This window comes from Bubalus kerabau, chromosome 15 (genome assembly GCF_029407905.1).
Source record: "Bubalus kerabau isolate K-KA32 ecotype Philippines breed swamp buffalo chromosome 15, PCC_UOA_SB_1v2, whole genome shotgun sequence".
Taxonomy (NCBI): Eukaryota; Metazoa; Chordata; class Mammalia; order Artiodactyla; family Bovidae; genus Bubalus; species Bubalus kerabau.
This window is the reverse complement of record NC_073638.1, coordinates 79,301,464-79,317,918: the sequence shown is the minus strand read 5'-3', so window position 1 is coordinate 79,317,918 and position 16,455 is coordinate 79,301,464. Positions and strand designations below refer to the sequence as shown.

Here is a 16,455-nt window from a genome sequence, read left to right as displayed (position 1 = left end):
ATGAGTAGAGAGAATTGCTCCTCCTTTACTGAGTTCATTTTCTTGGGAATTACTGATAACACTGAGAACAAAGTGATCCTATTTACAATGTTTATCCTTGTTTATCTCATCAATCTTGTGGCAAATCTCGGAATGATCACCCTGATTAGGATGGATCCCCAGCTGCACACACCCATGTACTTTTTCCTCAGCCACCTCTCCTTCTGTGACCTCTGCTATTCCACAGCCTCGGCCCTAACATGATGGTGGACCTATTTGCCAAGAACAAGTCAATCTCTTTCTGTGGCTGCGCTCTGCAATTCTTGGTCTTCTGTATCTTTGCAGATTCTGAGTGTCTCCTGCTGGCAGTGATGGCCTATGACCGGTACAAGGCCATCAGCAGCCCCTTGCTCTATGCGGTCAGCATGTCCAGCAGGGTGTGCTCCCTGCTCATGGCTGGGGTTTACCTGGTGGGAATGGCAGATGCTCTGATACACACGACATTAGCATTCCGCTTATGTTTCTGTGGGTCAAATGTGATTAACCATTTCTTCTGCGACTTACCTCCACTTTTCCTCCTTTCCTGCTCTGATATACAGGTCAATGAGTTGGTGTTGTTCATTGTTTTCGGTTTCATTGAGCTGAGTACAATTTCAGGAGTTCTTGTCTCTTATTGTTATATCATACTTTCAGTCTTGAAAATCCACTCTGCTGAGGGGAGATTCAAAGCTTTCTCCACCTGCACTTTCCACCTAATTGCGGTGGCCATTTTCCAGGGAACTCTGCTCTTCATGAATTTCCGACCAAGTTCTTCCTACTCTCTAGATGAAGACAAAATGACCTCATTGTTTTACACTCTTGTGATTCCCATGTTAAACCCTCTGATTTATAGTTTGTGAAACAAAGATGTAAAAGAGGCCCTGGAAAAATTGAAAAATAAACTCTATTTTTAAATATTTTTATTGTATATCTGTACATACGACTATGTATATCTTTACATGTGACTAATAGCTTAATTAAAGTTATATGGCATGATACATGAGAAACATAATTTTTTTCAGATTCTTAAATGAACAATTATTTGTATTAAACCCTGGTCTTCGGAGATACTGCAGTTGCCCTCAAATGTTATGCTTAGTATGTGGCCAGAGTTTCTATAAGGCACTTGCTATGTTTGAAAAAGCTTTTGACATTTCTAGTTGTGCTAATTCTGGAGTAATTTTCCATTCAAACATTATTTCAATTTCACTAAGACATTATACATGTATTGAGCAATCTTCCACCACTTAGGTTCTTTATATTTTATAAAACATTTTTTTTAGATTCTGTATTAATGAACTTAAGTTGGTGCTAGTATTAGACAATAATGAACTAAAAAGTCAAGTAAGTCATAATTAGACTTAAAATCATCATTGAGTAAAAACTTGAGTGCTGTAAATCCAAAAGCAAAGTATCTAAAACTAGTGTAAAGTAAAAGCATCTTTGGATAAACATATTCCGTCTCATATCTAAGAAAGATCCAGTTTGGGTGAGGAAAAGATAGCAGTCAGAGGATGTGACAATTGGACAGGTCCTGAAACAGAGAATCCCCTGTGCTCAGCAGTAAAGAAGTCATGTGTTCTGCAACATGGGATCATCGCAAGGATCTTAATCTAAGTAAACTATGTCAGTCAGGGAAAAACTAATACTGTATGATCTCATGTATATGTGGAATCTACAAAGGTAGAATGAACTCATAGAAACAGGAAGAAGATTATTGGTTGCTACGAGTTGGAAGGTGGGAGAAATGGGTGATGCTGTTTAAAGTGTGCAAACTTTTTGCTATTACATTTGATGAATAAGTTCTGGGGATCTAATATACATGGTGACTCTAGTTAACCATACCATATTATAAGCTTGAAATTAACTACAAAAGTAGACCTTAAATGTTCTCACTATACACACACTACAATGGTAACTATGTGAGGTGATGAATGTGCTAACCAATTTTAGTGTGGTAACCATTTCACAGTGTATACATATAACAAATCATCAGTTTGTATATCTAATGAATGTAAATGCTATTTGACAGTTATATCTGAATAAATCAGGGGAAAAAAGAAGAAAGGAAGTTGAAAATTAGGTTACAAAGAGCAATGGGAAAAGCCTTGGTAAAGTACATTATTGTGCTGTCACTCTCAGCTGTCAACACCGTGTCATGTCATCTAAGATGATTTCCTTTCCTTTTTCCTCATTTTCAGCCCTGGTTAAAATCTTTCTTTGTCTCTTTGAGTTTTACAAACAACCATCTACTTAAGGCATTATTGTACTTTCTGTGACCTTCGGAAGCAGCCCAATCACACCAGATGCCAACATGGTAGACCATGTTTTAGGAGTATGGAGAGTTCCATTGCTATCTGTTTGGGAGGACTTAAGGAGGACATAACATCCACGTGTAACATCCAAGATATTTTTTTCCAATTTTGTATATAACTAAAGGCTGAGCACCAAAGAATTGATGCTTTTGAACAGTGGCATTGGAGAAGATTCTTGAGAGTCCCTTGGACTGCAAGGAGATCTAACCAGTCCATTCTGAAGGAGATCAGCCCTGGGATTTCTTTGGAAGGAATGATACTAAAGCTGAAACTCCAGAACTTTGGCCACCTCATGCGAAGAGTTGACTCATTGGAAAAGACTCTGATGCTGGGAGGGATTGGGGGCAAGAGGACAGGGGGACCACAGAGGATGAGATGGCTGGATAGCATCACTGACTCGATGAAAGTGAGTCTGAGTGAACTCCGGGAGCTGGTGATGGACAGGGAGGCCTGGCGTGCTGCGATTCATGGGGTCGCAAAGAGTCGGACACGACTGAGCGACTGAACTGAACTGAACTGAATATAAATAATAGTAAACAAATTATTTTAAGAAAAATAATAGAACTCTGTTGATTTAGGAAAAATTGTCACCATGCACAATTTTTAAAATGAGACATCTTCACTCATATGATCTATATACATAGAAAAATTCCCAAAGCAAGTATGTTTTTATCCTTGTAAATGTTCTCTGTTCTTCATTTGATAGTGAAAAATGTATAACAATAAATATTTAGAAACCACTACCTTTACAAATACTAGTACCATGTAGTTTAGGGAATACAAAGCAACTATTGATTTTATTCCTCTGGACTTTAAAGTAGTCAAAAAAAATCTTAAATAAATAAAATAAACATAATTCAGAAAAGAGTGCACTATTTTGACAATGTGATGAACTCACAAAATCAGTGAAATGTCCTTGGAGGATATGCGGCTGGAGAATGGGAAAAAGCTGATATTTGGTAATGAGGGCTGTCTTGAAAGGGATTGACAGGAATGTTTATAGTGTCATTAGTCATATCAGCTGAAAAGTAGAAACAAGCTAGTGTTCATCATTCTGAAAAATGGATCGCTAAAGTGTATTATATCCATAACATGAAATGCTATTCAGCCACATAATGAAACAAAATTCTAACACATGTAACAACATGGATGAAACTTTAAAATACATTACTGAAGAAAATAAACCTGACAGGAAGCACACACACACACACACACAGAGCATGATTCTCTTTATACGCAAGGCCAATAATAGGAAACCGCATAGAATTAGAAAGTAGATTAGCAGTTGCCAGGTTCGGGAGGAAGGAAAGGAGAGTGAGAGCTAGAAGGTGAAGATTTCCTCTTGGGCTGATGAAGACGTTCTGGAAGTAGATAGTAGTAATGAGTGAACAAACTTGAAAGTGCACTAAAAATCAAAGAACTGTATACATTAGAAGGATGATTTATGACACAGGATTACATTTCAAGATAAAAGAAAATATGACCAAAGTGTAATATTCCAACATGAGGTAGTGAAGGGGAATATTTCAAAAACACAATGAACAATCAAAAAGAGTTGGATGAAGGGGGATCTTTTAGAATTTCACTAAGCTTCCTCTTTGACTAGAGAAGGAGGAGACAGTTTCTGGGTAGCTGCCACACACCATACAAATCACTTGCAGAACCCTTCCTTCCATAGAGCAATTTGGACACAATAATGAAGCACAAAAACTCCTCTTCTGCCAAGTTGTTTCTGAATTCACAGGGGAATGTCGTGGTGGTTGTTCTGTTTCAAAGTCTGTCTGACTCTTTGCAACCTCAGGGATGGCAGTGCACCAGGCTGCTCTGTCCTCCACTATCTCCCAGAGTTTGCTCAAAGTAACGGCCATTGAGTCAGTGATGCTATCTAGCCATGTCTTCCTCTGCCAGGGGAATATACGGAAGCAGAAATATAATTAATGAAGTGTTTGAATAACATGAAAGCCTAAGGGCCGTAGCACAGGGATTTAAGTTCCAACATACCTGGTGAAATAAAAGACCAAATGCTCATTACTGTTCAGCTACCCAAGATCTGCTCTTTTCAGGTATGTTTCCAGATCCTAACTAAGAAAAACAAGAGAAAATATTTAAATTGGGGGGGAAATAAGAGTTTGTAAGTGAAGGACTTTATGCCTACATACTCACTAAAATCTGCATTTAATGGCAGAAATAACATTTTCTTCACAAAATTGAAAGAATCTGTCTGAACTCGTTAACATTCATAATGTAATTTTATTTTCCTGCTGGATCACATAAAAGTCTTTGTTCCTTTTTTTCAATGAGCAATGTACATGAATTTAAAGTGTGTTTTGTTTTATAGAAACAAAACAATAAGGTGTGTTTTGTTTTACAGCATACATACCACAATAAAAACAAAAACATGTACAAATTCACCTCTATGTAGACCACATACGTTATTAACTTAAGTCTAGAAAAAGTCCATTGCTTTCACTTACATTAAGATATATACACAGGCATACACATAAACACAACAGAGAGAGCAAGGTCTTTGCATTTTAGAAGCATTTATTGTCCCTCATCTAATTTACATTCAATTAAATTGAAAGTCATTTAAAATCTAAAGTGATGCAAATATATGTGGTACATTCTGTTGTTTTCACTTCCTTTTAGCTCTTTTCTTCCACTGGTCAAGAAGGTCATCCTAGACAGTCACCTCTCCACAAAAACATAAAGAGCATTATGGGAAAGCAATAACAAATTTCTAGGAAGCAGGTCAGTAATAACTTATTTCATGTGTCACCAGATGCTAAGCAGAAGATAAGCTAAAACCAGTAACATAATGATTTTTATTATTACTAGTCAGTGATGTACTCACTGTTTCTGGAACTAAGAAGAACATTCTTAAACCAATCATGTCTTTTTGAGAGACAAAAAATAGTAATCATTTTTTTTTTTTAATTCAAGTGAATATTTTTAAACCCAGGGAAAGCTCAGTCCGAAGTCTTAGAATCTGGTCTTGCTAACACTGGTGTCTCTTCCATGTGGTTTTAAAGAATTGAAGAAAGGTAAAATCATCCAGCTCTTCTCTCTGATATAAGAAAAATAAGGCTCAGAGAAGAATTTGTAGAAAGTAGCAACCTCATGAATGGCATCTAGATTGACTTGAAACGTTCTCAAAGGTCTTCCTTATATGCCTTTTATTATTGCAGAATAGACAGTTATGCCTCTTTAAAGAGTAGGTACAAGACTGGATTATTTTCTATGTATAAAATGGCAATTAAGGAAAAAAAAAACATGCTCTGCCTTATGATTTTTTTTTTGAAGTGCAGAAGCATTAAACATGCATATGTGATTTTCTTGATAACGTTCTCGAAAGTTTGCACAAGATCTAAGAAGAATGGAAAGAGAGAATTGCTCCTCCTTGACTGAATTCATTTTCTTGGGAATTACTGATAACACTGAGAATAAAGTGATCCTATTTACAATGTTTCTACCTGTTTATCTCATTAATCTTCTGGCAAATCTCGGAATGATCACCCTGATTAGGATGGATCCCCAGCTGCACACACCCATGTACTTTTTCCTCAGCCACCTCTCCTTCTGTGACCTCTGCTATTCCACAGCCATCGGCCCTAAGATGCTGGTGGACCTATTTGCCAAGAACAAGTCAATCCCCTCCTATGGCTGTGCTCTGCAATTCTTGGTTCTCTGTACCTTTGTAGATTCTGAGTGTCTCCTGCTGGCAGTGATGGCCTATGACCGGTACAAGGCCATCAGCAGCCCCTTGCTCTATGCGGTCAGCATGTCCAGCAGGGTGTGCTCCCTGCTCATGGCTGGGGTTTACCTGGTGGGAATGGCAGATGCTTTGATACACACGACACTAGCATTCCGCTTATGCTTCTGTGGGTCAAATGAGATTAACCACTTTTTTTGTGATGTTCCTCCTCTCCTGTTGATATCTTGCTCAGACACACAGCTCAATGAGTTAGTGATATTCATGATTTTTGGCTTTATTGAATTAAGCTCCATTTCAGGAGTCCTTGTCTCTTATTGTTATATCATCCTATCAGTCTTGAAGATCCACTCTGCTGAAGGGAGGCTCAAAGCTTTCTCCACCTGTACCTCCCACCTAACTGCTGTGGCAATTTTCCAGGGAACTCTGCTCTTCATGTATTTCAGGCCGAGTTCATCCTACGCTCTAGATGAAGACAAAATGACCTCATTGTTTTACACCCTTGTGATTCCCATGTTAAACCCTCTGATTTATAGTTTGAGGAACAAAGATGTAAAAGAGGCCCTAGAAAAATTGAAAAATAAACTCTATTTTTAGTATTTTTATTATATATCTGTACATATGACTACACACATAGTAATTGCTTAATTACAATTATATGGTATGATACATGAGAAACATAATTTTTTTCACATTCCCTTTTTTTTAATTTTATTTTATTTTTAAACTTTACATAATTGTATTAGTTTTGCCAAATATCAAAATGAATCCACCACAGGTATACATGTGTTCTCCATCCTGAACCCTCCTCCCTCCTCCCTCCCCATTCCATCCCTCTGGGTCGTCCCAGTGCACCAGCCCCAAGCACTCAGTATCGTGCATCGAACCTGGACTGGCAACTCGTTTCATACATGATATTTTACATGTTTCAATGCCATTCTTAAATGAATAATTATTTGTATTAAACCCTGGTCTTCGGAGATACTGCAGTTGCCCTCAAATGTTATGCTTAGTATGTGGCCAGAGTTTCTATAAGGCACTTGCTATGTTTGAAAAAGCTTTTGACATTTCTAGTTATGCTAATTCTGGAGTAATTTTCCATTCAAACATTATTTCAATTTCACTAAGACATTATGCATGTATTGAGCAATCTTCCACCACTTAGGTTCTTTATATGTTATAAAACATTTTTTTTTTAGGTTCTGTATTAATGAACTTAAGTTGGTGCTAGTATTAGACAATAATGAACTAAATAGTCAAGTAAGTCTAAATTAGACTTAAAGTCATCATGTAATAAAAAATTGAGTGCTGTAAATCCAAAAGCAAAGTATCTAAAACTAGTGTAAAGTAAAAGCATCTTTGGATAAACATATTCCGTCTCATATCTAAGAAAGATCCATGTTGGGTGAGGAAAAGATAGCAGTCAGAGGATGTGACAATTGGACAGGTCCTGAAACAGAGAATCCCCTGTGCTCAGCAGTAAAGAAGTCATGTGTTCTGCAACATGGGATCATTGCAAGGATCTTAATCTAAGTAAACTATGTCAGTCAGGGAAAAACTAGTACTGTATGATCTCATGTATATGTGGAATCTACAAAGGTAGAATGAACTCATAGAAACAGGAAGAAGATTATTGGTTGCTACGAGTTGGAAGGTGGGAGAAATGGGTGATGCTGTTTAAAGTGTGCAAACTTTTTGCTATTACATTTGATGAATAAGTTCTGGGGATCTAATATACATGGTGACTCTAGTTAACCATACCATATTATAAACTTGAAATTAACTACAAAAGTAGACCTTAAATGTTCTCACTATACACACACTACAATGATAACTATGTGAGGTGATGAATGTGCTAACCAATTTTAGTGTGGTAACCGTTTCACAATGTATACATATATCAAATCATCAGTTTGTATATCTAATGAATGTAAATGCTATTTGACAGTTATATCTGAATAAATCAGGGGAAAAAAGAAGAAAGGAAGTTGAAAATTAGGTTACAAAGAGCAATGGGAAAAGCCTTGGTAAAGTACATTATTGTGCTGTCACTCTCAGCTATCAACACCGTGTCATGTCATCTAAGATGATTTCCTTTCCTTTTTCCTCATTTTCAGCCCTGGTTAAACATCTTTCTTTGTCTTTTTGCGTTCCACAAGCAACCATCTACTTAAGGCATTATTTTACTTTCTGTGACCTTAGGAAGCAGCCCAATCACACCAGATACCAAGATGGTAGACCATGTTATAGGAGTATGGAGAATTCCATTGCTATCTGGGAGGACTTAAGGAGGACATAAAAGTGTAACATCCAAGATATTTTTTTCCAATTTTGTATATAACTAATATAAATAATAGTAAACAAATTGTTTTAAGAAAAATAATAGATCTCTGTTAATTTACCTGTGGCAGATTCATGTTGATAAATGGCAAAACCAATACAATATTGTAAAGTTAATAAATAAAATAAATTAAAAAAGTAATGCAAAAAAAAAATCATCACCATGCACATTTTTTAAAATGAGACATCTTCACTCATATGACCTATATACATAGAAAAATTCCCAAAGCAAGTATGTTTTTATCCTTGCAATTATTCTCTGGTCTTCATTTGATAGTGAAAAATGCATAACAATAAATATTTAGAAACCACTACCTTTACAAATACTAGTACCATGTAGTATAGGGAATACAAAGCAACCATTGATTTAATTCCTGTGGCCTTTATTGTAGTAAAAAAAATCTTAAATAAATAAACATAATTCAGAAAAGAGTGCACTATTTAGACAATGTGATGAAGTCACAAAATCAGTGAAATGTCCTTGGATGATATGTGGTTGGAGAATGGGACAAAGCTGATATTTGGTAATGAGGGATGTCTTGAAAGGGATTGACAGGAATATTTATAGTGTCATTAGTCATATCAGCTGTAAAGTAGAAACAAGCCAGTGCTCATCCTTCTGAAAAATGGATCGCCAAAGTGTATTATATCCATAACATGAAATGTTATTCAGCCACATAATGAAACAAAATTCTAACACATGTAATAACATGAATGAAACTTGAAAATACTTTACCGAAGAAAATAAACCTGACAGGAAGCGCATGCGCGCACACACACACACTGCATGATTCTCTTTATACGCAAGGCCAATAATAGGAAACCACATAGAATCAAAAAGAAGATTAGCAGTGCCAGGCTTGAGAGGAAGGAAAGGAGAGTGAGAGCTAGAAGGTGTAGATTTCTTCTTGGGCTGATGAAGATGTTCTGGAAGTAGATAGTAGTAATGAGTGAACAAACTTGAAAGTGCACTAAAAATCAAAGAACTGTATACATTAGAAGGATGATTTTATGACACAGGATAACAATTCAAGATAAAAGAAAATATGACCAAAGTGTAATATTCCAACATGAGGTAGAGGAGGGGAATATTTCAAAAACACAATGAAAAATCAAAAAGAGTTGGATGAAGGGGGATCTTTTAGAATTTCACTAAGTTTCCTCTTTGACTAGAGAAGGAGGAGACAGTTTCCGGGTAGCTGACACACACCATAGAAATCATTTGCAGTACCCTTCCTTCCATAGAGCAATTTGGATACAACAATGAAGCACAAAAACTCCTCTTCTGCCAAGTTGTTTCTGAATTCACAGGGGAATGTTGTGGTGGGTGTTCTGTTTCAAAGTCTGTCTGACTCTTGGCAGCCTCAGGGATGGCAGTGCACCAGGCTCCTCGGTCCTACACTATCACCCAGAGTTTGCTCAAAGTAACGGCCATTGAGTCAGTGATGCTATCTATCCATGTCTTCCTCTGCCAGGGGAATATACGGAAGCAAAAATATAATTAATGAAGTGTTTGAATAACACGAAAGCCTAAGGGCCATAGCACAGGGATTTAAGTTCCAACATACCTGGTAAAATAAAAGACCAAATGCTCATTACTGTTCAGCTACCCAAGACCTGCTCTTTCCAGGTACGTTTCCAGATCCTAACTGAAGAAAAATAAGAGAAAATATTTAAATTGGGGGCAAAATAAGAGTTTGTAAGTGAAGGACTTTATGCCTACATACTCACTAAAATCTGCATTTAATGGCAGAAATAACATTTTCTTCACAAAATTGGAAGAATCTGTCTGAACTTGTTAACATTCATAATGTAATTTTATTTTCCTGCTGGATCACATAAAAGTCTTTGTTCCTTTTTTCAATGAGCAACTGTACATGAATTTAAAGTGTGTTTTGTTTTATAGAAACAAAACAATTAAGGTGTGTTTTGTTTTACAGCATACATACCACAATAAAAACAAAAACATGTACAGATTCACCTCCATGTTGACCATGTACTATATTTACTAAGGTCTAAAGAAAAAGTCCATTGCTTTCACTTACATTAAGATACATACACAGGCATACACATAAACACAACAGAGACAGCAAGGTCTTTGCATTTTAGAAGCATTTATTGTCCCTAATCTAATTTACATTCAATTAAATTGAAAGTCATTTAAAATCTAAAGTGATGCAAATATATGTGGTACATTCTGTTGTTTTCACCTCCTTTTAGCTCTTTTCTTCCACTGGTCAAGAGAGTCATCCTAGATGGTCACCTCGCTACAAAGACGTAAAGAGCATTATGGGAAAGCAATAGCAAATTTCTAGGAAGCAGATCAGTAATAACTTATTTCATGTGTCACCAGATGCTAAGCAGAAGATAAGCTAAAACCAGTAACATAATGATTTTTATTATTACTAGTCAGTGATGTACTCACTGTTTCTGGAACTAAGAAGAACATTCTTAAACCAATCATGTCTTTTTGAGAGACAAAAATAGTAATCGTTTTTTTTTTTTTGGACTCAACTGAATATTTTTAAACCCAGGGAAAGCTCAGTCCGAAGTCTTAGAATCTGGTCTTGCTAACACTGGTGTCTCTTCCATGTGGTTTTAAAGAATTGAAGAAAGGTAAAATCATCCAGCTCTTCTCTCTGATATAAGAAAAATAAGGCTCAGAGAAGAATTTGTAGAAAGTAGCAACCTTATGAATGGCATCTAGATTGACTTGAAACTTTCTCAAAGGTCTTCCTCATATGCCTTTTATTATTGCAGAATAGACAGTTATGCCTGTTTAAAGAGTAGGTACAAGACTGGATTATTTTCTAAGTATAAAAAGGCAATTAAGGAAAAAAAAAACATGCTCTGCCTTATGATTTGTTTTTGATGTGCAGAAGCATTAAACATGCATATGTGATTTTCTTGATAACGTTCTCGAAAGTTTGCACAAGATCTAAGAAGAATGGAAAGAGAGAATTGCTCCTCCTTGACTGAATTCATTTTCTTGGGAATTACTGATAACACTGAGAATAAAGTGATCCTATTTACAATGTTTCTACCTGTTTATCTCATTAATCTTCTGGCAAATCTCGGAATGATCACCCTGATTAGGATGGATCCCCAGCTGCACACACCCATGTACTTTTTCCTCAGCCACCTCTCCTTCTGTGACCTCTGCTATTCCACAGCCATCGGCCCTAAGATGCTGGTAGACCTGTTTGCCAAGAACAAATCAATCCCCTCCTATGGCTGTGCTCTGCAATTCTTGGTCTTCTGTACCTTTGTAGATTCTGAGTGTCTCCTGCTGGCAGTGATGGCCTATGACCGGTACAAGGCCATCAGCAGCCCCTTGCTCTATGCAGTCAGCATGTCCAGCAGGGTGTGCTCCCTGCTCATGGCTGGGGTTTACCTGGTGGGAATGGCAGATGCTTTGATACACACGACACTAGCATTCCACTTATGCTTCTGTGGGTCAAATGAGATTAATCACTTTTTTTGTGATGTTCCTCCTCTCCTGTTGATATCTTGCTCAGACACACAGCTCAATGAGTTAGTGATATTCATGATTTTTGGCTTTATTGAATTAAGCTCCATTTCAGGAGTCCTTGTCTCTTATTGTTATATCATCCTATCAGTCTTGAAGATCCACTCTGCTGAAGGGAGGCTCAAAGCTTTCTCCACCTGTACCTCCCACCTAACTGCTGTGGCAATTTTCCAGGGAACTCTGCTCTTCATGTATTTCAGGCCAAGTTCATCCTATGCTCTAGATGAAGACAAAATGACCTCATTGTTTTACACCCTTGTGATTCCCATGTTAAACCCTCTGATTTATAGTTTGAGGAACAAGGATGTAAAACAGGCCCTGGAAAAATTGAAAAATAAATGGTTTTAGTTATTTGTATTTGGCATTTGTGTACACATATGCATTCATATACATATATTGTTTACTGATTTACTAAAATTAAATGATAGAATACATGAGAATAATAATTTCTCAGATTCTTAAGGTGATATTTGTATTAAATGCTAATTTTGTTTCCCCCACACATGTCCTGTTTCATTATGCTTTAAGGATTTATATATATGTGTGTGTGTGTTTGTGTGTGTGTCTAGCACTTTGACTAAGTGAAAAACTTTTCTGTCTTTTTCTTGTAGTAATTTTTGTTCAGTGTTTAATTAAAACATTGTTTTCAATTACACTAAGATTTATTGTGCATTTGCCCAGTGATCTTTGAACCTGTAGCCTTTTTATATATTATTCTAGATCTTATAGTTTATGCACTACGGAAGTTAGTACTAAAAACAAATTCAAAAAAACAGTCAAGTAATTCATAATTGGCCTCAAATTCATCATGACATAAACATAAAGGGCTATAATTTCAAAACAAAAATATCTAAAACTATTCAAAAAGATACTTTGAATAGAGATATTCAGTCAAATCTTAAAAAGATTCAATCTGGGAAATGAAAAGTTTGTAGTCAGAGGATCTGACAGTTATTCAGATCTTAAAGTGGCATTACTGACTCAATGGACATGAGTTTAAGTAAACTCCAGGCATTGGTGATGGACAGGGAGGCCTGGCGTGCTGCAGTCCATGGGGTCACAAAGAGGTGGACACAACTGAGTGAGTGAACTGAAGTGTACACGTCTATGTCTTTTAGAAGTCATGTTTTCTACAACATGGAAGAACTGTTAGGTCATGTGTTAAATGAAATATTAATAGAGAAGAAGACAAGTACTATATGATCTCACAAATATGTAGAATCTAGAAGGTCAAATTCAGAAATTCCCTGACAGCCCAGTGATTAGAACTCAGTGCTTTCACTAACTGGGTCCAGTTTGATCCCTGATCAGGGAACTAAGATCCCAGAAAGCTGAGTGCTATAGTCAAAAAAAAAAAAAGATGAAATTCACACAAACAGAGTGAGTTGAATGTTGCTAGGGCTCAAAAGGTAGCAGAAATTGGTGATATTGGTAAAAGTGTATAAACTTTGTTATTTGATGAATAATTTAGGGGGATCTAAATGTATATGGTATATCTAGTTAACAATAATGGAAAATTGAGAAATTATCAAAAAAAAAAAGTAGACCTTAACTGTCCTCACTATACACACACTCAAAATGGTAACACTGTGAGATGATGCTTGTGTTAATCAACCTTATTGTGGTAATCATTCCACAATGTATACATATATCACATTGTGTACTTATAATTACACATGGTATTAGCCAATTACATTTGAATCAGTTCAGTTCAGTTCATTTCAGTCACTCAGCTGTGTCGGACTCTTTGCGACTCCATGAATCACAGCACGCCAGGCCTCCCTGTCCATCACCAACTCCTGGAGTCCACCCAAATTCATGTCCATCGAGTCAGTGATGCCATCCAGCCATCTCATCCTGTCATCACCTTCTCCTCCTGCCCCCAATCCCTCTCAGCATCAGAGTCTTTTCCAATGAGTCAAATCTTTGCATCAGGTGGCCAAAGTGTTGGCGTTTCAGCTTCAACATCAGTCCTTCCAATGAACACGCAGGACTGATCTCCTTTAGGATGGACTGGTTAGATCTCCTTGCAGTCCAAGGGACTCTCAAGAGTCTTCTCCAACACCACAGTACAAAAGCATCAATTCTTCGGCACTCAGCTTTCTTCACAGTCCAATTCTCACATCCATACATGACCACCGGAAAAACCATAGCCTTGACTAGATGGACCTTTGTTGGCAAAGTAATATCTCTGCTTTTGAGTATTCTATCTAGGTTGGTCATAACTTTCCTTCCAAGGAGCAAGCATCTTTTAATATCATGGCTGCAATCACCATCTGCAGTGATTTTGAAGCCCCCAAAATTAAAGTCTGACACTGTTTCCACTGTTTCCCCATCTATTTACCATGAAGTGATGGGACCGGATGCCATGATATTTGTTTTCTGAATGTTGAGCTTTAAGCCAACTTTTTCACTCTCCTCTTTCACTTTCATCAAGAGGCTCTTTAGTTCCTCTTCACTTTCTGCCATAAGGGTGGTGTCATCTGCATATCTGAGGTTATTGATATTTCTCCCGGCAATCTTGATTCCAGCTTATGCTTCTTCCAGCTCAGCATTTCTCATGATGTACTCTGCATATAAGTTAAAGTTAGATAAAAATAAGATGTCTAAAGATTAGATTTTAAAGACATACAGAACAGCTGTCTAATTGTTAAAGTGCAATATTGTGCTGTTGTTATCAACTACCAATTCTTCTGCACTTCTTCCGAGATAATTTTCTTTCCTTCCTCCTCATCTTCAACCCTGGTTAAATGCCCACCTCTCTGTGGTTTACAAACAGTCACTTTTAAGGCATTACTTTATATCACCTGTTTGTGAGCATTCTTTGCTAAAGAACTAGCATTCCATCCTTGTTAACTAAGCACCGAATTTTGCCTGGGATATAAAATAAATAAACACGAATTTACCTAAAAACAGTAGGCAACATTTTTTGACTATTGACTAGCCCTGTGGCTCAGAGGTTAAAGTGTCTGCCCACAATGAGGGAGACCTGGGTTTGATCCCTGGGTTAGGAAGATGCCCTGGAGAAGGAAATGGCAACCCACTCCAGTATTCTTGCCTGGAGAATCCCATGGACAGAGGAGCCTGGTGGGCTACAGTCCACGGGGTTGCAAAGAGTCGGACACGACTGAACGACTTCACTTCACTATGTCTCAATAACACAAAATTAACTGAAGATTTGTTAAGTATCTTAACACACACACACACATAGACACATATCTCACAACAGTGTATACATATTGTATGTATATACGCAACAGTTTTTTGGAAGGTGCATAAAATTGTAATGGACACTAAGATAATATTCTTATAAAGACACATGTATTTGTTAATTGCACTACAAGTAAGAAGCTATAACTTCTTGATATTTGACTCTTGCATCTGACTTTGATATGGCTTCCTGAAGGCTAAAATACTGAATCAGTTTGCTGATAAAGCTAGGCTACAATCCAATCATATATTTGAGATATCATAAACTACTGAAGAACACTCTTATTTGCACATTAAAATTGCAAAGTTAAAAGCCTCGGATGGTCTTAAATTTTCCAGCTGCCATTGTAAAATGTCCTTATATAAAAATATTTCAGAATGAAAAAATAAAGCCTATGAAATTCCTTTGTTTTTCATGGTTGTATTTGTAACACTATGGCATGTTAAGAAGAGTTCTCATGGTAAAAACACCATAAGATAGCTATGCTATAATATAAAAGGTTTATAGGTTTCTATTTATGGTATATTTTATTAATTTATTCAAACTTTCTTTGAACTGTTGCTTATGAGGAGTAACACGGCAGAAAACATTGACTGGAACATATTAAAGTCAGATAAAATATGGAGTCAATGAGTGAGTGAAAGGCATTCAGTCGTGTCTGACTCATTGCCACCTCATGGACTAAACAGTCCATGGAATTCTCCAGGCCAAAATACTGGAGTGGGTAACCGTTCCCTTCTCCAGGGAATCTTCCCAACCCAGGGATCAAACATAGGGATCCCGCACTGCAGGCGAATTCTTTACCAGCTGAGCCACAAGGAAAGCCCATGGTTTCAATGTTCTGCCATTAATTATTGGTTTACTAATATAGTATGTTAACACTCTGTCTATCTCAATAGTCTGCATTCTTTTCCCATTTAATCTTTCAACACCACATTCTTCTCACACAACCAGTGCAGTGTGTGATGGTAAATATCAATGTCCAAATGCAATTTATCAATGAGTGTGTCATGTGTTACTATTATAGTCATATATCTTGACCTCTTCCTTCATCCTTGCCACTGAAATAAAGAAGTGTAAATATGGCAAAATCAATGTTAGATATGGGTAAATGTCTAACATAGAGGACAGATAGAGGCATACTAATTATGGGTTGCACAAGTATATTCATTATAAATTGTGCAGTAATAATGTTCAGAACACCAGTAAATAGGAGGTTCTGTGTTATAGCCAGAGGCAGCAACGTTTAACTTCCCTGGACATCTCTCTCTTTAGTTAGAAACATGCTATGGCCCAGACAGCAAGTCCACTCTAAATTTAACACATCACT

At 36.9% G+C, this 16,455-nt stretch overlaps 2 protein-coding genes and 1 pseudogene across 2 annotated transcripts; all 3 read left to right on the top strand.

Annotated features, from left to right (window-relative positions):
* LOC129628442 (olfactory receptor 5W2-like) lies at window positions 1-932 on the top strand (annotated as a pseudogene).
* Window positions 933-5,709: 4,777 nt separating this feature from the next.
* LOC129628441 (olfactory receptor 5W2-like) lies at window positions 5,710-6,642 on the top strand. Its single transcript, XM_055547883.1, has one exon. The coding sequence runs from the start codon at window positions 5,710-5,712 to the stop codon at window positions 6,640-6,642; it is 933 nt and encodes a 310-aa protein (XP_055403858.1).
* Window positions 6,643-11,332: 4,690 nt separating this feature from the next.
* LOC129628440 (olfactory receptor 5W2-like) lies at window positions 11,333-12,262 on the top strand. The gene has a single exon (XM_055547882.1). The coding sequence runs from the start codon at window positions 11,333-11,335 to the stop codon at window positions 12,260-12,262; it is 930 nt and encodes a 309-aa protein (XP_055403857.1).
* Window positions 12,263-16,455: the final 4,193 nt, after the last annotated feature.